Raw genomic sequence first — 21970 nt, 5'->3', positions numbered from 1 at the left:
CTCCCTCACTGCTCGGGAGACGAAGAGGAGAATGGCCGGTGGCGGTGGAAGCCAAACAGCGCAGAAGCGCTTTCACTGTAAAAGGAGGAAGCAAACACAAGACACTACACGGTAGAGGAGGCTGCAGAGAACCAACACACGTGAGCAGCGCAAAGCAGTGGGGGCATCGACAAGGGGAAAGCAGCCATGGTGGAATCATGCGGAAACAACAAAAACATAAAGCAAGAGCGCGTAACTAAGGTGAAGAAGTCTTATACACACATCAGCTGTAACGCCACAACAGAGAGGGGTGGGGTAAAGACCACGAGAAGAAGGGTTCATACACACTTAAACACATGAGCACAAATATATATATATATACGCCTGCGCGCATTCACTATGGCAGTTTAGATACGAGGAAAGCCATCCATGCACCTTGGAAAAGAGCTAGAGGGAAATGCACGGTGAGGCGTGCGAGGTGGATGGAGAGTGCCGGGCAAAGCACGGTTGGAGAAGAGGGTGGTGGTGAGCAGAGGTGGGCGGAGCAACGCGTTCACATCCCTCACCTTCTCTATTAGGCTTGCACATCACACTCATCGTAAATACAGCCGGTGTGCGCCACTACCTCAGCTGCCCACGCACGGTGATGAATCCAGCGCGACGGTGCGAACAAGGCGCATGCTGTACGGGTTGTTGCGGTACCGCACCGACCCCGACACACCGCTGCTCGGGGTGGTGGTCTGGCTGCCGCTATTCACGATCATGGCCTGGGGACATAGCACGTACGGCGAGGACACCGCAGACTTCGCCTGCTGTGACGAGGTAGTCTCCCAGATTTCCGGGTGCAAGGCCGCACCCATGGAGAGCGCGCCTTCGGCGCTCGCGTATGCCAACGGCGCACCGAAAGCGGCGCACGGCGAAAGATGTGGCACCCCAGCAGGGGCCGCTACGGCGGCTGAATACGCCGTTGTCGCTCCGTGGCGCTCCATGCGTCGCTGCCAGAGTGGCGCTACATCGCACTGGTTGTTGCAAGCCCGGTAAGCACTGAGCTCAGAGCCGCCAGTGTTGCCGTACTCGTGAACCGCCTCTGACGACGCCGAAGACGAGATGGGGTGCATGTTCAGCTCCATCGGGCCCATGGGGTCGCTGTAGCTGTACTCCTGATAGAAGTCGCCGTTCGGGTGGTAGGCACCCTGGACGTCACCATGGTTCATGGGCAAGCGCCGCTGCTGGTGCTGATGCCCGATGTACGGGGTGTGCACAGCCGTGTAGGTGTCGCTCAAGCAATTGCCCATCTGCGTCGCAGATAGGGGGCTTTGTCGGTGGCGTGGTGTCTGCACAGGTGTCTCTCTAAAGCTGCGGAGCGGCGTGTGCGCGTAGACGCCAGCGGCGTGGGGCGGCGAGCTTGGGGCGGGCGTGGTGGTGGTCGGCATCGCCACGCTCGTCAACCCGCTCTCGGTCGCTTCCATGGAGAGTGCCGGCGGCAGGGGCACGTGGCGAGTACGAATCGAGTGGGGCTGCTGCGGAGCAGTGGGCGACATCGTCGTGGAGAGGATGGAAGGCGAGGAAGGTGTGACGACCGATGCTGGCGGCGCAGCCGACGTTGGGGACACGGCAGCGCTGCGCTGCTGAAAAGTACGGCGCGGGGCCGGAATGCCGAAGCCGGCGTGCTGTGCACTCTGCGAAGAGTATTTCGGCGTCGATGGCTGGCTGCGGTACACAGGTGACAGGTCTGTGTTCAAATAACTTGCCGACAGCATCGGCGGCGGGTGTGGCTGCATGACGCAGTTGGAAACGGCACTGTACTGCTGCTGCTGCTGCTGCAGATGCTGTGACACCGGCACCTGAGACGGATGACTGACGCGGTGATAGCCGACCGCACCGGTGAGGGGAGTGTGCGCCTCGCTGCTGTAGGCGCTGCTGTAGGTGCTGCTGCCGTCGCACAAGGGTGCGCATGCGCCCCACGAGGCGGGCACAGTCTTCGCCACCGATGCACCGTGGTGGCGCCGGGCGTGACGAGAGCTGTTATCCTCAGCCAGCTTGGCCATTAGCGGCACTCCGTTGCAGGAATCGAACGGCGTTGTGTTGTGAATCTCGCGGCACGCCCGCATCGCTGCCCCCGCCTCCACAAAGGTCACAAAACAGATGATCGTCTCGTGCTCCTCCGGCTCAGTGCCTGACCGCGACGCCTCTGCCTGCTCTCCTTCGGTGCCCTCGGAAGGAGAAATCTGCTTCAGGCGCCGCCCTCGCCCAGGGGAGGAGGCCGGTGCGGCGTCATACGTATCACTGTGCACCGACACGTCACTCACATTTCCGAATTGGCTGACAAACACCCTCATCTCCGCCTGCGTGATGCGCGCCGGAACGTTTCGGATGAACAACTTGCGCACCTGCTGGCATCGCTCGCCGTAGAGGCCGCCGTCGTGCTTGTTCTGCGCCCATTGTGTCACCACCTCCGGCATTGCAGGCGTGGTCGGCGAGGAGGCCAGGCGGAGTCGAAAGAAAGCGCGGGCACGCAGCGCGTCCTTGTAGCTCGTGAACTTCACAAAACCCGTCTCCTTGGAGATACCCGTCTTCACGTTCAGCATCACCTTGGCCGACACCACGGGGCCGAAGTTCTGAAACAGCTCCTGCAGATCCGCATCCTTGAAGGTGGGCGGCAGCTTCGAGACAAAGATGTTGCGGTCGCTGTGCCCTGGCTCCACGGATAGGGCATTCACTGCCCACTCCCAATTGCTCGGCTCATCGAGAAAGTTCTGGAAGTCAGCAACGTTACCGGAAATCTGCGGCTGGGCTAAGACGCCGCCACTCGACTCGCTTAATGGGTGTTCCGACAAGGACGAGTTGGTGAGGTCATTGGACACCAGGCCGTTGGTAACTGGGAGGGCAGAGGATACGGAGTGGCATGGGCTGTGCGCCTGCGGCGCGGCGTTACCAGCGCCCTGCATGCTGCAGATGTTCTCCGTCATCTGTGGCATGGTCGCACGTGAGAAGGGTGCGAGCGCGAAGGTGCAAAAGTGGGCGTGTGAGAGGAGGGAAAAGAGAGAAGAAGGCCCTCACGCAAAAACGGTCAAAACCAAAAGACGTAGAAAGAAGAGGGTAAAGAAGAGGAGAGCGCGCGAAAACAAGCGTCTGTAAAAGGAATAGATGTATATATGTATAATATATATATATATATATGTGTGTGTGTGTATATACAAATACGGAGAGAGAGATCCTACCAACCAACTACTACAACAAACAGCGGAGGAGGAGAAGGATGAGAGAATAAAAGAAACAATAAAAGGCGAAGAGAGTGTCGGACGGAGGGAGGGAGGGGGGTAATGGTGTGTTGCTGCTTCGTGTGATTGTAGAGCAAGTAAGCACAAAAGGGATCGCACACGAGAGCGAGGCAAACACCACAGAAAAAGAACAAACGCGATGAGGGCACAGAGGTGAAGGAGACGAGAAAGACAGAGGAAACAACAACGGCAAAAAAAAAAGCGGGGCTTGAGAAGAACGAGGTGGGGAAGGGCGGCTCCGGTAGAAGGAGGTATACACAAATAGCGAGTCAGAAGGTCCAAAAAAGGGAGACAAGAAATGAGAAAGAACAACAGGAATGTCCCCGCAAGGCAAGGTAGCGAAGATGGAATATATATATATATATGTAGAACAGCAAATTAGAAAACCAATACACACGCGAGGTAAGTAGTTGCACACACTTCGCACCCAACTGGTTTACCTGGTCTTTTTTGTTTGTTTTTTTTTTCGCTTGTGGTGGTGGTCGATGTCAATGTTGTTGTTTTCTTCTTTCTCTTCTGCCTCTTTTGCTACCTCTTTTTAGGGTTTCCGCGTACTTTCTTTACGGTGTGCGCTCGTGTTTGCCTTGCCGTTTCCTGGAAGAGCGCGAGAACGAAGAGAAAAAAAGGTGCTGGTGGTGGTGTTGGTAGATGTCAGTCGTTCAACAGCAACGGGAAGCAAATAAGAGAGTAAGTGGGGCCAGAAGGAGACACACATGCACCCAAACACAGAGAAGAAAGGGACACGATCTGAAAGGAAACAATCAGAGCAACAGGCAGCAGCGGAGGGAGTAGCAAGAGAGAGAGAGAGGCTGGTGATGTGGAAAGTAGAGGACGACGAGGTTTGTGTGTGTGTGTGAGGAATGTCGGGACGGGTTCGTATCGAGTGAGAATCTCTCACCTACAAGCACAAAATAAACGCACGCACGGGATGCAGCAGCAGAAGGGCACTCAACGGAAAATAAAAGAGATCTGCCTTGCACAACGGCAAAGAGCTCACAAATAAGACTTGCTTTCTACTGTGTGGCCGAGGTGATGGCTGGGGTGTGAGAGTTTGCTCTGCGTTCCCGTGCTGCCGGTGCCCGCGTCTCCTTCTACAGCCGTTTATGGCGATACTGAGTTGGGAAAGGCGGCGCGGCAGCGCTGAGTCGGTAAGCTTGGGGGTAGGGAAAGGGATGGAGGCGGCGCTCTACGTGAGTTGGGATGAGTATGCAAAGGACAGAGAGAAAAAAAGCTCTGCTGCTTCTTTTCGTATTTCGTTTATGTGAGACAGATAGAGAAAGAGGTGGGGCGCTGTGCGAAGTTCTTGAACGGGGCGGGGGTTGAGGGGGTAGCGGTGTTCCAGACGTGGGTGCTGCGATCGTTGGAGAATTACTTCTGTTCACCGGGGGGGGCGTGGGGTGAAACGGTAAAATTAAGCAAGAGAAGAGAGAATGGAACCAGTGCAGACCGAGAAGGAGATGATTATAGCGCAGCGGAGAAAGAGAAGCTCTGACAATGTGGTGGAAAAGGGGCCGCGGTAGCACTTCGAAAAGATTTTAGCACCGCTGTCTCACTTCCTCGCACTCGCACGTTGCGCTTCCTTTTCTACCAGGCAAGTACAAGGAAGGGAGAATACCGGCTCACCGCTTTCTTGTTTCTTCAAAGGGGCCTTTGCTGTGCAGCAGAGTACGCTGGCGTCATCTGCATTTAGTAGGAGGGTGCCTGTGCACACGCCGGCCGCAACATCCGTTCGCTGCATTGATGTTGGTGCCTTCAAAATGGCGTACTTCGCACTCGCTTTTCGCCTTTTGTTTTCTGAGGACTGTACCGTGCGCACGAACAATCGTGAGAGATGTGTTAGAGCAAGGGAGAGGCAGTATGAAGAGTAGTGCTTAGTAGAGAAGGATGAAGCGCACCAACGACCTCGCTTCATGTTCTCTCTCCTTTTACTGGTTTACCGCGTCGAATTAGTTCTGTGTTATTTTCGTTTTCTTGTTGTTGGGGGTGGGGGGGGGCCGGAGGGAAATTGGTGGAAGGGCTCGCATTTTTTTAGCTGGCATCACCCACAAAAAAAAAGGAAAAGAGACGCGCCTATCGACGCATTACCCGTCAAACTGCAAACCCTACACGCGTGCTCACACATCCACACGCGCAGGGCGCCAAGTGCTGCCTGGGCGTTGCGGCGAGTCCTCCGACATCCATTTCTCCTCACCTCCCCCTCAATCTCCCCCCTTCTTACATAAAGTGGACGGTGCGACGCGCCGCCTGCGAGGTAGCAGACCGCCTCAGCTCTTCCGACTCCACCTCCTTGTAAGTGTGCTTGAGGGCGCTCTTTGCCTGCCGACGCTCGCGCTGGGCAGCCTTCACAGCCTGCCGGCGCATCATTTTCTCCTCTTTGGTTTCGTCCTTGCGACGGACCGTGAGCACCACATCGACGGCTCGGTGCCCTCTGTCTACCGGCGCAGTGCCCTCGCTGTCAGAGTCGCAGGTCGGCTCACACACCTGCACCGTCTTGGCACCCTTCTTGGCGGAGCTGCTGATTCTACTAGTAGCAGTGTTGCCGCTGCCGCTGCTGCTAAGGGCAGCCCCGGCGCTGATCATGTCCCCCCTCACCAATGTTGTGGCGGAGGTGTCGGTGTCGCCGTTACGGTGACTATTGTTGCTCTCCGCCTCTGTGTCTATTAGCTCGCCGCCGCGACGCGATACTGGCGCCTTCTTCACCCTGCGCGCCTGCGCAGAGCGGCGCGGTGCTTGAATCACGTTTGGCTGATTGTAGTACGTCGAGTGCGCGCTGATGGCCGTCTCGCAGTCCAGTCGATCCGCCTTTGATTTCACCTCCATGACAATCAGCTCCTCCTCCTCCTCCCCAGTCGTGCCGTCTCCCTCCGACGGCGATGCCGCCGCAGCAGCATTAGCAGCGGCAGTGGCACCAGCGTTGCGTGCTGCCAAACGCACGCGCGCGGCACGGCGGATCTCTTCAGTGCCTTTCTGAAATTCCTCCACGAAGCGCTGCTGCTTTTCTGGCAGTATCGTCGTCATGTAAACACCACGCGCGTCAGAGTCGAAGGCGCCGGCGTGGTATGAGAGGTACTTGAGCTGCTGAATGAGGCCTTTGTTTTTGTGCGGCTCTGCAGTCTCGACGTCTATGCCGGCCCTGCTTGCCACGAACTCCTCCAAGGCAGTGAGGTACTTATCCATCGGCAGCGCGCCGTGCGTACGAGGATCATCGGTGTAGGCGTCGTTGAGTCGCGCATCGGCATCGAACTCGCGCATCATCTCCGTGAACTGCCGATCCACCGCCCGCTGGGTGGTGTCGTGCGTTGGATACTCCGTCCCGTCGGCCGCGTGAGTGCGGCTCAGTCCTCCCTCCTCGCCAACCACTGCGGCGACAACACGACGTCGCCGTGCCGTGCTGCGTCGGCGTGAAGCCTTGACGGCCGCCTTCTCGTCGTCCGTCAGCAACCGCCACATCTCGCTATCTTCCTGGTCGAGTCCGTCCCAGTCGTCGCCGTCGTCGCCGTCCTCGTCGCCCTCGCCATCGCCACCGCTGCCAAAGACAAGCTGGCGCAGGAAGTCGTCCGTCACCTCGCCTTCCACCTCGTCATCAAAGAGTTTCTCCTCCTCTTGCTCTTCGTCGGCCTCACTAGCCACCTCGCTCTCATGGCCATCCTCGTCGCGCGGGCAAGCGGCAGCCGCCGGTGGGCAGCTAGACGCCAACGCTGGGTCAGCAGCAGAAGTGGGCGGCAGCGCAGCCTTCTGCATTGCCACTCGCAGGTGTGGGGCCTCTGGCTTCTCCTCGTCCCTCCAGTCACCGTCGACCCACTCACCGTCCTCCTCGCCGTGTTCGTCATAATACTCCTCCTCATGCGATTGCTCCTCTGCATCCGCCTCTCCATCGTCGTACACGCCACACGCGTCGTCCTCACCTTCCTCGGCACGGCGACCGCGACGCTCGTCGTTGAACTCGGCGTTCGCGGCGACGGCGTACATGTTAAACTGGCGTCGCGCCGCGTCTTCATCTTCAGCGGGAACGGCGCTCTGGTGTCGGCGAAAGAGCTCCGCCTCGCTCACCCACAAAGGGCCCTGGTCCTCGCCATCAGCATCGCCATACGAGCGGGGCACCAGCTTATAGGTGACACCCTTGTTACGCGGCTTCTTGATGCGCGGCATCTCAGCAGAGCTAACAAGATTTGGGTAGCCTTGTGCGGCGTGCAACGTACGCTTCGCGGGTTCGTGGCGCTAGGGTGCACGTATTTAGCAGTCTCACGAGAGGCCCCAAGATGCTGTGAGTCCCACACATACACAGGGACACGAATGCGAAAGAAAAGGGAGCGGCCGCAGTGGCACGCAAGAGTGGGCGTGCCGGCCACACGCAACACGCAAATAAAGAAAAATCGAAAGTATACAAAAAAGCGCACAGTTGCGCGGGAAAAAACGGGCCTGCCTGCACGCGTGGAGAAAGAGTCGGAAGAAGCGTCTTTACCTTTGGGCTCCACCTTGGCACGTTTCTCGTACTCGCACAATCGCTTCACTCATTGTGCGTAAGGGTGTGTGACACAGAGGGGGTCAGCATCGAGGAGAGCAAGATGGAGAGAGCAGAAGAGGAGAGGGATGATGGAGAAGGGGGCAGCTCTGTTGGAGCCTTATGCGTGAGTAAAGGCCCCTATCGGCATGATGGAGGAGGCACCAGCAAAAAAAATCAAAGCAGCAGACCCCATCCCGTGTGCCCTCGCTTATTCAGTGCGGGGCCTCTGGTCAACCGACAGCGTGGAGGACATCCTGCAAAGGCACATGAAAGGTGTTCGTCGGACAGAGAGACGCGCTGCATGGCGCTCCTCTTTCCTAACGTCTTTCTACGTCTCTCCACACCTTTCCATATACTATAGATAGCACTAAGTGGGCTTTTGCCGCAGAGCAGGACAGCAAGTTTGGACTACGCGTCGTGAGAAGTACTTGCACCGCACTTGAGATCCGAGAAGCCGTAGGCACGTCATTTTTCTTGATTCCTGGAAAGCCTGACGTCAGACTGCAGCGGTTGCGCTTTTTCGTTTTCTTGTTTCCGATGGTTGAAGGGCGACACCGCAGACTGCACAGAGGCGAAAGCCTCCCCACGCCCCCCCCCCTGCACACACGCACACAGACAGGCTTCCCCGGAGAGAAAAACGAAGAGAGACACAGAAAGGAGAACAATACAAAAGAATAATAAGAACACTGAAAGAACAGTACGAGTCAATAGCAGAAGGAAAGAAAAAGAGAGACGGTCCCCCGTCATAGCAGTCAGTGGAGTAACAGCATACAGCAAGTGCGAGAGAGAGACCTCGACGTGAGAGGCATACGCATGAAGCGGGAAGGGCGGGTGAGTGTAGGCCCGCGTATTCGTGACAAGAAAAAGAAGAGAATAACAATTCAGACGCAGGAGAGGCCATTTTCACATCGACCCCCTTTTCAGCGAATGCAGATGTCGCCACAACTCTCAGCCTGTTCTGTAACTTGTGAAGCGCCCTCTTCCTTTCTTTTCCCTCTTCATCACTGTGGTAGTCGCCTTCACGGACTCTTGTTCATCCATCATCGCTGCTCCCCACGGTTCCCGGGGGCTCTCTAATCCGACGTGCGTGTCGTAATGCAGCAAAGCCGGCAGAGGAGGCTCACCGACACCACACCCCCGAGAACCACACATGAAAATCGAATGCAAGCCATGGCCCGATCACGGAGGAGGAAGCGGTGCACCAACGCAGCGCACACAGAAAAGTCAGCTCCCGAATACGCTCGCGTTCTCCATACACCCACGCACGCAGAGAGAGAACAAAAAAAGGGGGTTCCAACCCATATCGACGTCAACAAGAAAAGCTGAGCAAACAAACGTCCTCGCCAGCTGCGGCCTACGCAGCACAGTGAACAACAACACGAAAATAAAAGGGAAGAAGTTCATGCGCTTTTCGCTTCTCAACGTCTCCTTCCACCATCAAACACGTTCACAAGCACAAGCGAACAACCACAGCTCACACGCCCCCCTGTCGCACTGCCGCCACATCCGCGTCGACCAGGACGAGCAGTTCTGCCGTCGAAATCGGGCCATGCGTCCCATCGGCTTCTCTTGCCCTCCCCCGCACGCATGCCGCGCCACCCGGCGGCACACGCGCATGGGTGGACCGCATGCCTTGATCCAAGCAGGGCCGCCTTCAGGGTCCCGCTCGTGGGCGGAGGCCGTGGCGTCTGCCGTGCGGGTAGAAGGGGGTGGCGATCAAGGGGGCATGCCGGGCGAGCGCAGCAAGGAAGTCGGTCACACGCAGGCCAGGGCCCTCCGAGACCTTGCACGCCCTGCCTGCATGCCATGCCTCTCCCTCGGTCGCCACAAGCCGCAGCATGCCGTAATGTGGCGTGGGGACTCGCCTCATGCGCGTCTGGAGGACTCGCTGGTGCCATTCGAGGGTGCTCCCGTCATGCTTCCGGCATCTGCGCCTCATCAGCGCAGACCCGGTCGAATGCAAGAGATGTTTTTTTTGTCCTGACTGATCGGCATGATTTGTAGTGAGCTGGTCCGAGAGTGATCATGACCACACGTACCTTTGGTACGGCGCCAGCCCAGAACTGGAAGCCGACAAGAGTCCGCAACCGTACCCGAGGGCAGGCTGTGCAGGCTCTTGGCTCCCCCACAAAGAGCGGAGACTGAACCCTGATACCGTGGTGATGTGGCGGGCATCAGCAAGTGGTCGTGGTCGTGTGCGCAGTAGAGGAAAAAGTTGAGGGAAGGGAAGGCAGAGAATAAAGTAGACCAGTCTCGGCATGAGCAAGACACTGCCGCGAAGGAGAGCTGCATTTACCTCGCTGCTTGTTGGTTCTTCTGTTTGATTTAGCTCTTGATGCCTTTGTGTGTCAATCACCGGCTGCGCGCAGATGCGTAGCCGTGGCTTGTTTTTTCTCATCTGTTTTCTTGCATTCGTGATGCCGGGTGGGGGGGGGCTAGAAGCTGGGGGTGCACGCTGTTTGCCATGCGGATGTGCTGCCATATCGCACTTAATAAGAGGCGTCGTCGTAGCTCATGAGATTGTACAGGTTGTCCATCGCGTGGCCGAGCTGCTGCGAGTAGCCAAGGTGGTCAACATCTTCGCGGCTGCTGCTGCTGTTGAGGCTGCTGCCAACCACCCCACCGCCCTTCTTTGACTTCATGGTGGAACCGAGGGGCCAGCCGAGGTTCAGGTCGATGTCCGGGTACATCATCCACCCTGTCTGCCCGTCGTCCTCGTCGTCAGAGCGGCCAATTCGCGAAGGCGGCTGCGCAGTCGTGCCGGGCAATGTCCGGCCAGTGCTGCAGCGGCTCAGCGCCTTCGATGTCGACGTCGCCGTAGACGACCCTTGGTGGGCTGTCACTCCCATATCGCCGCCGCCCACGGCGCCCAAACCCAGCTTTTCCGTATCTCGCATCTGCGCGGCACTCCAGTAGTCGCCAGCGTCGGGCTGCGACCTCATGTGTGACACAGACCCGGCCGTCGGCGCATCTGCGAGCGCAATCAGGTCTGGCGTGCGCGACTCCGACAGCATGGACATCATATCAAGCACCGCTGCGGTTTCCTTGCTGCGCCGAGCATCACTAAACGGCAGCACTGTCGGGGCCGCTGCTACGGCTATGCTTGCGAGGTCGTTTATACCGGGAGCGACATTCATTGCGGCCGAGTTACTTTCCCACTGGAAAAGCAGGTGGTCGTCAAGGAGACCGGCACCGCCAAGCGAGAGGGAGCAAGGACTCGCGTCGCCGAGCTGGCCACTTCTGCGAAGAGTCGAGGCGGCCGCGCCGGAAGACGCGGTCGCGGCAGGAGCAGGGCTGCTTAGTTGGGCCCGCATCGCGCTAGTGCCGCTCTGTTTCTTGATATTTGCATTCACGTTCTCGCTGCTGCTGGTGCCACTGGCTGCACCACACAGCGGCGGGTTGACGCCGCCTACCGCACGCATCACCTTCGCCGCACATGAGGTACTGTAGTGAGACTTGGCTGCGTACACGTCATCCGACGCGTGAGCGCCATAGTCAAAGGTATTCATATCGTCAGAAGTCAACGCACCGTCGTCTGTTGATATCATCTTGGCCGCCGCTGCCATCAACGGCGCTGTCGTGAACGTTGGCGGCCCTAAGGCTGCCGTGACGGACTGCGTCAGCTCATAAGAGAAGCGCCGCGACGGCGACTGCGGCGCGGGGGAGCGGCCTGGTGGCAGCGGCAGACCAGTCGGCTGCGCTGGGGGAGCAGCAGTGTACTTCATCGTCGAGCTGCAGCGCGTGTCGATTGTGCCGTGCCCGCTGCAGCTCGCTGCAGAGCCGGTACCAAGGGTGCCGGTGACTTGGTAGGGTTGGAAGCCGTTGGTGTTGTTGCTCGCAAATGAGGCTGCAAGCTCCGAGTTGAGAGGGGCTGCCAACGTGCCAGTGGCGGCGCCAGCGCTGTTCGCGCCGCTGCTGCCGCCCCCGCCACCACTGGTCCCGCCGCGAATGGCGTGCATGGAGGAGGAAGTAGCACGTGGGCCATGACGCAGGTTCGACGCACCACTAATCGCACCAGCCTCTGCCTCTGGGGCAACACGGCGGGCAAATGAGCCGTTGCTTCTGGAATGGGCGCCGCTGCCAGCGGTGAAGGATGCGCTGGTGCTTGGCGGCAACCCCCGCGGGAGATGCTTCTGCGGAGTCGATGCGCACGAAGGCGGGCAGGCGTCTGGCGGCAGTGTGTTGGCGCGCCGAGAGGCAGAGGATGAAGGAACAGCAGCGGCGGCGGCAGCAGCAGCGGCAGCAGCAGCGGCTGACCGGCTGAGGGGCACGGAGGGGTTGGTGCTCGTGTTGCTGCGTGGCTGTGGGATGAGTCGATATGGCGCTGGGGCGTGACCGCCACTCAAAATGCTGCCACCTTCAGATTCTGCTGGTACAGGTCGCTGTTGTTGCGCCTGCTGTACCGCGCCGGAGCGAGGCTGCGGAAGCACCAAGGTCTTTGGCTGAGACTGCTGAAAAGATGAGCTGCTGAGCGGTGCTGTGGAAGAGGGCTGCGCTGACTGCGGCAGAGGTGAGCTGGCCACTCCATCGCTCCGCGCGGCGTCGGTGTGGGAGCCCGAAACGCGGAAGGACAACCCACCGGCGTTGGCTCTACTCTTACTATGATTGCTGCCGCTGCCCGAGTGTGGGGCGGCACCGGCGCCTGGCACTGGTGCGGAAGGCTGCCTCGATGGCGGCGACTTTGCAGTGGCGCCGCTGGCGGCGGCGAGGTTGCTACTGCACCGTTGCAGCATCGTGTAAAACTCCTGCGTCTCGTACGAGGATATCGGGAAGCCGCCAGCGTAGTCGCCGCCAGCAAAGCCGTTAAGTTCTGTTGAACCGCTGCCCATAGCCTGGACTGGGTGTGAGCCGCTGCTGCCCCCTACGAGCCCGAAGCTGCCAGGTGTCTGCGAGCCTTCAAGCATAGTGTCTGCAGCGCTGAAGCCTCCAATGTGCTGGGGAGTGGCCGTCGTGGCCGACGGAGACTTCGGCGGCGCCAAGAATGGTGTGGGGCTTTGAACGGGCTTCCGGGGTGCTTGCGCACTCCCAGAGGTCTGCCCACCGTAGGTGAGCACCGCTGAGTTGCTGTGAACTGGAGTGAGACTGGCGTACGGTGGGGTTTCATTTGGTGACCCGGCTGAGCCCGTTGTCCCGGCAAAGGAGCGCAGCGGCGAGAGAACGTGGGCTGCCCTGCCGTCCTGTGGCACACGAGGGTAGCTTCGACCGGCACCGATACCCGACGCCCCACTCCACCTCATTGACATTCCGCGTCCACTGCCCGACGGCAATGCTAGTCCAGCGGTGCTATGCAGCTGTGCAGCAGGCGGCGACGTCATCGGTGTGACAATATAGTCCGTTACGGGCACGTCGGACCAGCTGAGAGTATTGTTGGGGACGCCGGCCATGGTGGCAGGGTGGTGTGCGCCCACGCTACCGCCGCTGCTCACGCTGCTGTTGTGAGGCACATGCGCCACATTCCCATTCGTACCAATGCCGTTCGGGATGCCAACGTTATTGGCTCTCGCGATGTTGCCGCCAAGAGCGTTGTGTCGCACTGGTGTGTCCTCGGCCAACTTCACCATGAGTGGAATGCCCTGGCACGAAGCGAACGGCATTGTGTTGTGCACCGCGGCGGTCGCCTGCTCCGCAACGCCCTCCTGCTCGAAGGTGACAAACGCGATGCGGCGGTCATCGGTGCTGCCACTGGCGGCGGCGCTGTCAGGTCCGCTGTGGGATGAGGGGTCCGCCTCCGCCGCAGCAGTGGCACCGCCGCCGCCTGGTTGCGAAACGGCGTTGGCGGCTGCCGTGTCGCGATGGGTACTGACCGACTTCACCGAGCCGTGCTGACTGAAGAGGGCCATGAGCATCTCCTGCGTTACGTCCTTTGGGACATTACGAATAAACAGTTTTCGCATTTTGCGCCGCTCATCCCCGGAAGGAGCCTTGTCGTGCTCGCGGCGAGCCCACTGCACCGTCACCCGTTTCGAACCCGTCACCGGCCGGCCTCCCGCAAAGGCCTCCATGGCGCGCATCGCCTCCTCGTGTTTCGCAAACCGCACAAATGCGGTGCCGAGGCTGACGCCGGTGTGAATGTTGCGCATGATGGCCGAGTTGACGATTTCGCCGAACGGGGTGAACATCGCTCGCAGCTTTTCTTCGTTCAGCTCAAGCGGCAGATGCCGCACAAACAGATTCACATGGCTGTGATTTGCAGGCGGCTGAAGTTGGCGCGAGGACGGTGGGGAGGCGCCATCGCCACCTCTACCAGCGGCTGCGGGCGTGCTGCCACAACGACGGCCACCACCGTTACCACCTGTAGCGCCGCTACAGGTGGCCGGTAGTGTTGCACTGCAACTGTTGAGCACCACGCTACCAATCTGACTGCTGCTGAAGGACGACTCCATCTGGGCAGAGTCGTGAGGTTTGCCGGAGCGCTGCTGCTGTTGGACCTGATTCTGAAGCGGTTGTTGCGAGCTCAAGGCGTGTGGAGAGAGGTTGGCCGCGCCCGGGGTGCTACGGCCAGTTTGCTTTGCCCGCCCGCACTGCTCACTGCGGATGCTGGCCTGGTCCTCAGCATCCTCCGCGCCATCGGTGGCGGCGTCTGTGTTCAGTTGGCTGCTGCCTTCCTCGCCGCAACCGCGTCGGTGACGGTCAAGAGGATCGGTGCGACGCAGTCCCATCGGGACATAGGCTGCCGGAGCGGTGGAGTCAGGTGTAGGGGGGGATGGTGGCAACGGCAAACCCGCTGGCACTGACGCAGGAGAGGAATAGTGACCATGCCGGCCTAAGCCAACGCCACCGTTAATGAGACGCGCGTGATGTCCTCCGTGCACAGGATCGCTTGTGTCACCAGCATCGTCGACGCGACGGCTGATGACGCCGCTGCTCGAGAGAGGCTCCATGACGCGCGTTGTGGTAGCGGCGGGTGCCAGCGGCGCACACTGCTTCGAAGGGGAAGACGATGACGTCGCCCTCGTGAACTCCAGGGACGTTGTACCGGCGCTAGAGCTCGCTCGCTTGTCAAGAGGGCTGAGCTTCCCCGGTAGCGTGACCTGGATGCCGTACGTCGCTGCTGCTGTAGCTGCTGCCTGGGAGGGTGGGGACAATCACGTTTGCAGGGGAGTGGGTTGAAGCAAGAGCCGCCAACTGCATAGATGTCTCACTATTCTTTTTTTTTGCGGCCTAACAGATTGTTGAACGAAGGAGAAGTCTTCGACCTCGGAAAACTAGTGAAAAGGCACAGAAGATAGCTGGTTCACGCCTCCTTCAGTCGTCACGAACTTTGGCAAGGCAGCAGAGAGAGAACCTCAGCTCAAGAGCTGCTGTGGCAATGGCAGGGGTGGAGTGGAAAAGCAGAGAGAAAACGAGAGAGCTAGCACAAACAACAAGAAAAATAAAACCTTCAACGTACTTGCCCACACACACGCGTGACGGACGGCGCCAAACGAAAAAAAAAAGAGCGCGAAAGTAAACGATGAAAAGGTGCTGCGATATGCCGGCGCGAGAAGACTACAAAAAAAAAGAAGTAGGTAGGTGCAAAGACGAAGAAATGATGAAGGAAAGGGGGGCGGAGGTACCCGGCCAAGCTGACGAGAACACGCACACAGGCACGATAAAGGAGGGAGGGGGTGAGAAGGCTTCGAAGAAAGGAATACAACCTAAAGGTCGAGTACGTCTCTATTTTTTTTTCTCTCCCCTCTGCGTCTCTTGCTGTTGACGGCCACACGCTTCTTCTAGGGGAGGGAAAGAGGAGAGCAAAACCAACAAAGAAGGCAAGTGAAGTTGAAGAGAAGCGAAGAGAGACGCGGGAGGGAGGAAGGGATGAGACGCCGATGGAGGGAGAGTGCAGTGTTGGCCGTTCCTTAATGGCCGCCCCGCCCCAGCCCTCTACTTTTCTATGCGCTTTTCTACTCTGCTCTTCTTTCTCCTCTTTTTGTTTTGTTTTTGCTTGTTTTTAGTGTGGCGCCTTCTTCGATGTCCCTCGGAGACGCGCGCGCCGATAATAAAAAAAAAATAGCAACACCGCAAAGAAAGAGACACGGGAGAGCTACTTACACAAAAAAGGGGGGACGAGATAACCACTACAAGGACACACACGCAGGCAAACAAAACGAGGAGGAAGAGGGGAGAAGCCGCGTCTCAGGAAGAGAGTGCAGACGAGGCAACGAAAAAAATGCGAACAAAAATCTGTCTTTTCTTTTTCCAAGCAAGCACTCAAGAGGTAGGTGTGAAGGAGGGAGGGAAGAATATGCAAGTCGACGTATCTGCGCCGGCTGGTGAGCAAGAGGTCGCCTTCCCAATGCGTGAATACAAGAGAGTTGTGCCCCCCCCCTCTCTCCCTTCTCCTCTCCCTTCGATGCTCTCTTGAGCACAGACGGAAAATCAAGAAAAAAGAAAGCGAGGTAGAGAGACGCACTGGCTGACAGACACACAAGCTGAGAAGAGGCAGTACAAACGCTACAAAAGAAAGGAAAGGAAACAGGGCGTCGAAAAGCAAACAAGAAGCACGCGATAAACGCAGGACACAGAGGAGAGCCGAAAAAAAAAACGATGAACTCGACGAGATAGGCGTGTGTGTGTGTGAGAGAGAGAAAGATGCAGGGGGGAGAAAAAGGGAGGGGTAATTCAGAGGGAAAGAGAAAGGGGGTGGGAGAGGACGAGCAGAGAACAAAACAAACAAAAAAAAATAGCGGTGAAGGCTGACGGACGAATCGTGAGAGACACAGCCCGAGAGAAAAGACCGTAAGAAGCGCGTAAAGAAGCCTGAAGAGGAGAGCACAAGAAAAACGAAGTGGATAAAACAAAGAAAAAACGCAAAGAAAGAGAGAAAGGGAGAGCGCCAGGGCGACAACAACAGAAAAGGGCCGAAAAGAGAAGCGCTCCCAACAGCGAACAGCCACGAAAAAAAAAGCAAAAGGCGTAAGGAGCACAGATGCACAACACACAAAGGAAAGGAGCGAAACGAAAAAAAGGAAAGAAAGAGATGGAGCTACACCAGTAGTAGCCACTAGCGAAGACAGCAACGTCTCGATACGAGTGAGCAAGGAAAGGGGTGCAGGAGGTGGTCGCGTGAGGGGGGGGGGCAAGAGCAAAACAAAGAAAAAAGAAGGGACGAAACAAGTCGAGGGAACAAGAGGAAACAAACCAAACGTCGCACAGAAGAAAAAGAGAGAAGTGGTCAAGCAAGCGCGGACAACAAAGCCGAAAAAAAAAAACACGTAAACTGAATCAGACGGAAAGGGGAAAAAGAGGAAAGGGCGAGCAAGCAGCGCACGATCAGCACAGAGACACGCACGCACACACAAAGTCGCAAGGAGAAAATAAAAACGAGAGCGAGGAAAGTCGAAGACAAAATTTTTAGGAGAACGTCAAGCAGAGAAGCTCACGCGCACACACATACGAAAAAAAAAAGAAAACGCCAATCCAATTGAGAACAACGAGTTTGTTTCCCTCAAAGTCAAAGAGCAAGATAAAATAGATGTGTGAGCAGTGAACATCAAAAAAAAAATCAAAAAGCCAGGATAAGTGCAACAGGGATGGAAGATAGCCCCTACCTCTCAGCCCTACGCAGAATGCGGTAGAGCCGAGCGCCTGTGCGTGATTTTGATTGTGTCTCAACTATTCCTTTTTTTTTGGTGCGTGTGTGTGTGCGTATTGTGTATTGTTTGTTGCTGCTTCGCAGGAGACACGTTAATGGGGCGAGTGGTCGCCGAGAGAGAGAGCGAAACAAGCAGACAAATGTGGCTGGAACTTATGTTTCGCCTTGCTCCGCGTGTACGTGTGTAGCGTGCTGCTGCTGCCGTTTATAGCTCCCTCTCTTTTCTTGTCACTGCGCCGTATCTGTTCAGCGTTTGCCGAGAGAATCAAACGTCTTTGGACTCCTGCTTTCAACCTTTCTGTCTGGCACACTTGAGTTCGTTTTATTATTCGCGCGATTTTTTCGACTCGTGTTCTTCTCCCTGATCTTGCGTCTCCCGCCAGGGCCTCTCTCTCGTTTCCTTTTTTCTCTGCCTCTTCGACTGCCGTGTTGTCGACCTCGCCCCTTCGCTCCCTTTACCTTTTCGGGTGTTCCTGCGCGCCCGGTATCAACGCCGCCGGGGGGAAGCCGATGGTTTGCAGAGAATGAGACACACAGAGACAGATATATGGATATATATATATATATAGATACAGATAGAAGAACGTCACACGCTACTGCCAAGATACAACTAGTTCGTACAACAACAACAGCACACGTACAAGATAGCGACAGACGGAGCGGAAGAGGAGGAGGAGGAAAGGCAAAGCAAAACAAAACGGAAAATAAAAAAGGAACGTCAGCACGAAGAAGTCAACGGCAATGTGCGTTTCTTTTTTTTTTTGGTGTTTCCTTCAGAGCATGCGACTAAAGACAACAGCAACAAAGCAAAAGATGGAAAGAGATGGCACAAGCCAAACCCCTTCGCGACGTTTTTTTTTGTTCTCTCTCTTGTTGCTCGTTTCGTCGGTCGTTACGCTGTGTCGGAGTGACTGCGCGGTGAGGCCAACATGAATGGCAAACAAAAAAAAGAAAAAATGGCGTTAAACAGAGAGAATCAGCACGACAGAGAGAGAGGGACCGAAAGAAAACAACCACACACATATATAGATGGATCTATCTATATATAGATATCCGTCAGACTGTTTAGATACGCCGCAGTTGCACAACAAAAAGAGCGAAAAGGAAAAAAACGCACAGAAGTGAGAAGTAAGAGAGGAAAGAGATCGGCAGGCACACGAGAGCCGGTATACGCCCCTGGCCAAGCGCAAGTCTCAAAGGGATGAGGTAGCGTAAACCGCAATCCAGTATGCACTCTGCGCCTGAGTGCGTTGTCTATGCCCGGAAGAGGGAGGAGGAGGTACAAAAGCAGGTGCGCTGTGAGGCCCGGGCAACAAGCGGAGGGGTGTTTGGGGATGTGGCAGAGAAGAGCGGAAAGAACAGAGAAAAAAAAATGGGTCTTCGCGGCCGTCTTTGATGGGGAGGAGGGGAAGAGAGGTTTGTCTTTAGCGAAAAGGAGGAAAAACGACAACGAGAAAAAAGGGGGAAAAAAACGATAAAGACAACCAAAGCCAGCAGAATCGAAAGGCAGAAACGAACAACACGGACAACTCACAGCAGCCTTGTTTGTTCGGTTTTACGTTAATGACGATTACGACCAAAAAAAAAATGCGGGCGTGTTTTGTACTCGTTTTCGTGTTCGGTTTTGTCTTTGTGAGTGTGCGTGACAGAGAAGTTGCCTGTGCGCTGTTCCTGACCCTTCAGGGGGAACAAAAAAAAAGGGGGTGAGACAAGGAGGGTTTTACAAGGCAAGCGCAAGCCGACCGAGAACGAGAAGGGCAAGGCGGGATTGCCGAGGAAGGAAGGGGAATGGGAATGGGCAAGCAAGCACCAAAGGAGACGACGACGGGAGGTGAGGGGGAGTTCCTGATCGGCGTCCTCGTCGCTCTAAAACAGAACAACCACAGAGAGAGAGAGAGACAGACAGGCAGAGAGACAAGACAAGCACGGAGAAGAGAAGGAACGAAGATGTTGAAACGCAGCGGCCAGAGAGAGAGCAAAAGTGGAGACACCACCCAAGCGTAGAAGCGGGAACAGATGTGTGACGAGAACCGGACGCGAGAACGTCAGTGCGGAAAGGGTTGTGGCGACAACGAAACAGGAAACACGCAGAGGGAAGTAAGCAGATGGAAACAGATGAGCAAGAGGAAGAAGAGGGACACAGCAGCAGAAGCACCGGCAACAGCTGAACCAGAAACGCCGCAAAAACGCAACACCCAAACGACGACAAAAAAGGGGGAGCAAGTAATGAACTTATGGATGCTAATGTTTTTGGTCTTTTTTCCTCTTGTCTTGTTTGCCCTCGATCAATGGCAGTCTCCGTGCGAGCAGAGACCTCTGCTTCGATGTTGATCCCTCCACAGCGCACCGCACGCCCAGCACACCAACGTCCGCACAAACAAACGCACGCGCACGAAAACGCAACGTCCGCACACACCCCGTCTGTTTGGGGACGCGGAAACGAGCACGCTCAATCGACAGCACTATACTCGATGCACGAGAGCAAGGAAGATAGATCGACAAGAAATGCACGCGCAGATAAACGCCAACGTCAACAAGAACAGCGGTAGCAGACTATAAGAAGGCAAAATTACGAGCGATGCGAGCACCCCAATATATATATAGATATATTTATGTATATATTTCACCAACGGCCAGAACTGGACGTGTCGATGACACAAAACGGCACCATACAAAAATACGGCCACCGCACGCGGACAGACACAGAGCAGCAGCGGGGTGACACAGCTCGAAGGAAAATGGAGACAGAAAAACAATGGGACGGGCAGGTAGAGTGAGAGAGTGGGGAGGGGGGTGGCCAGCGAGGAGTCCCAAACTCACAATGTTCATGCACGGCACCGAGAGCAGAGATCAAGCAACAAGTCAAGAAGCAACACGCACAGAGGAGCCAACAAAGGAAGAGGGAGCGAGAGAGGGGGGACGCTGAAAAGACAAAAAGACAGTGGATGACGGAGAGGGGAGAAGGGGGTATGGTTTGTACTATGGAGGGAGGGAGGGAGGGAGACAAGAAACAGCTAGACAATGAGAACCTGTAACAGAGGCATAGCCACACAAACACATAAAAAAAACGCGCACAGATCGATGCACACGACGCAGGTACTCATGCACAAAAATACACAAGATCGCAGACCCACAAAAGCAAAGACGGCACCCACCCACTCACGCAAGCGCAGGAGGACTAAAGGCGGAGGAGGGGAGAGGGGGTCCGTTCGCCTGTGTGCCTGACTATATCGATAGGTGCTCACGAGGCGTGTGAATTGGTGTACGCAGGTGTGTTGCTAGCGCAGTCGGTGGTAATTCGCGAGCCTCTGTATGTGTGTCGATTCAAAACCCGTGTCGTTGGCCTCGGCCTGCAGCCGATGACAACGGTAACCTTCTCTCTTTGTTTCTGAGCACCGCCACCAGACATGCAGACGCGCCTTTTTCTGAGGGTGCGTGAGCGAGCGAGAGAGGAAAGGGTCGTCGAACGGCGCAGGAAGTGAAGCACACACACACACAAAACGAGACAACTAAAGGAAGAGCAGGAGAGAAACTAGTCGCAGAGCGAGTAAGATGCGTGCGAGACAGAGAAGCGCGTCGTGGAGCTCCAACCCCCGAGACTTTGACGGAGCAAGATCGTGGAACCCACGAGATAAGGGGAAAAAAGAAGCAAGAGTACCGGCCACCGAGGGAAGTGGGAGGGTGGCGCGCTTGGTAGTAGAGATGCGAAAGGCAGGGCTTGGTTTGAAGAGGAAGGAGAAGAGCAAAGCAAGATCAAAGGCCGAGAAGAGACACAAAAAGAGAAACGAATGCGTGTGTCGGCGTGTTTGCGTGTAAGCGTCGTGCTTCGTAGGCAGGAGGAGGGGAAAGAAAAATACGAACAAAACAATTTTCGACTCTACGGAGGTGGCGGTGGTGAAGAGTGGCGCGCGTGCAGAAAAAGGGGGGAAAGGAGGGGATGATGGGATGTGAGTGGATGCGTGCGGGTCGGAGAGACAATATTGTGAGGCGAAGAAAGTAGAAAAAGAAAGGTGTGCGCCAGTATACGAATCCGAGTAATAGAAAGAGGAAGAGGGCGGGGGAAGACAAGAGCTAGTAGAGAGTACAGAAAGGAAGGGAAAAGAGTTGGTGGTTGGCGGTGCGAGACTTGGTTTCGACCACATGGTGGGCACCTCTATAGGTCCGAGCGTCCCTTCACTACAGCATCGCGACGCTTTCACAGACCACGAAGACGGTGAGGAGAGAAGACGCCCAACAGAGGTTCAGTGTATGCGTTACCAATACCATAGAAAAAGATGAAAGTACGCAACGGCCGAAAGAACGAGAGACAAGCACTCCTCTACCTCCCCCTCGCAGGAATGATGGCCTCACTCCTCCATAACCGCTTGTCTATGTGTATGTGTGTGTATGTGTGTGGTTATCTGTTTTTTTTTCTTTTCATAACGGCTTTCCGGTGCCAAACAAAAAACCATATGCGTAACTAAAAACGGAAACGAAACCATAAACATACAAGCTAAGGATCTCCCAAAATCGCATATGCAGGGCACGCAGCAGGCGCACTGAGAAGCACAATGCGCACAACAAAACAGAACAAACACGCACGCACACACACACAAAAACAAAAGGGGAGAGGAATGGGTGAGCAATTGG

The 21970-nt window shown here is 56.4% G+C and overlaps 3 protein-coding genes across 3 annotated transcripts; all 3 read right to left on the bottom strand.

The window, feature by feature from the left end:
• Positions 1–605: 605 nt before the first annotated feature.
• On the bottom strand, positions 606–2957 carry LINJ_29_1500 (putative RNA binding protein; the record flags this gene model as incomplete). The annotated part of the gene is made up of 1 exon (XM_001466631.1): positions 606–2957. The coding sequence occupies one exon, from the start codon at positions 2955–2957 to the stop codon at positions 606–608; it is 2352 nt and encodes a 783-aa protein (XP_001466668.1).
• A 2517-nt stretch (positions 2958–5474) lies between these two features.
• On the bottom strand, positions 5475–7409 carry LINJ_29_1490 (conserved hypothetical protein; the record flags this gene model as incomplete). The annotated part of the gene is made up of 1 exon (XM_001466630.1): positions 5475–7409. One exon carries the CDS (start codon positions 7407–7409, stop codon positions 5475–5477), a length of 1935 nt encoding a protein of 644 aa, XP_001466667.1.
• Positions 7410–10253: 2844 nt separating this feature from the next.
• LINJ_29_1480 (putative RNA binding protein) lies at positions 10254–14423 on the bottom strand (the record flags this gene model as incomplete). The annotated part of the gene is made up of 1 exon (XM_001466629.2): positions 10254–14423. One exon carries the CDS (start codon positions 14421–14423, stop codon positions 10254–10256), a length of 4170 nt encoding a protein of 1389 aa, XP_001466666.2.
• Between the last annotated feature and the right edge of the window lie 7547 nt (positions 14424–21970).

Source organism: Leishmania infantum, chromosome 29 (genome assembly GCF_000002875.2).
Source record: "Leishmania infantum JPCM5 genome chromosome 29".
In the NCBI taxonomy this organism is placed as follows: domain Eukaryota; phylum Euglenozoa; class Kinetoplastea; order Trypanosomatida; family Trypanosomatidae; genus Leishmania; species Leishmania infantum.
Note: the sequence above shows the minus strand (reverse complement) of the source record. Positions and strands in the feature narration are given on the sequence as shown.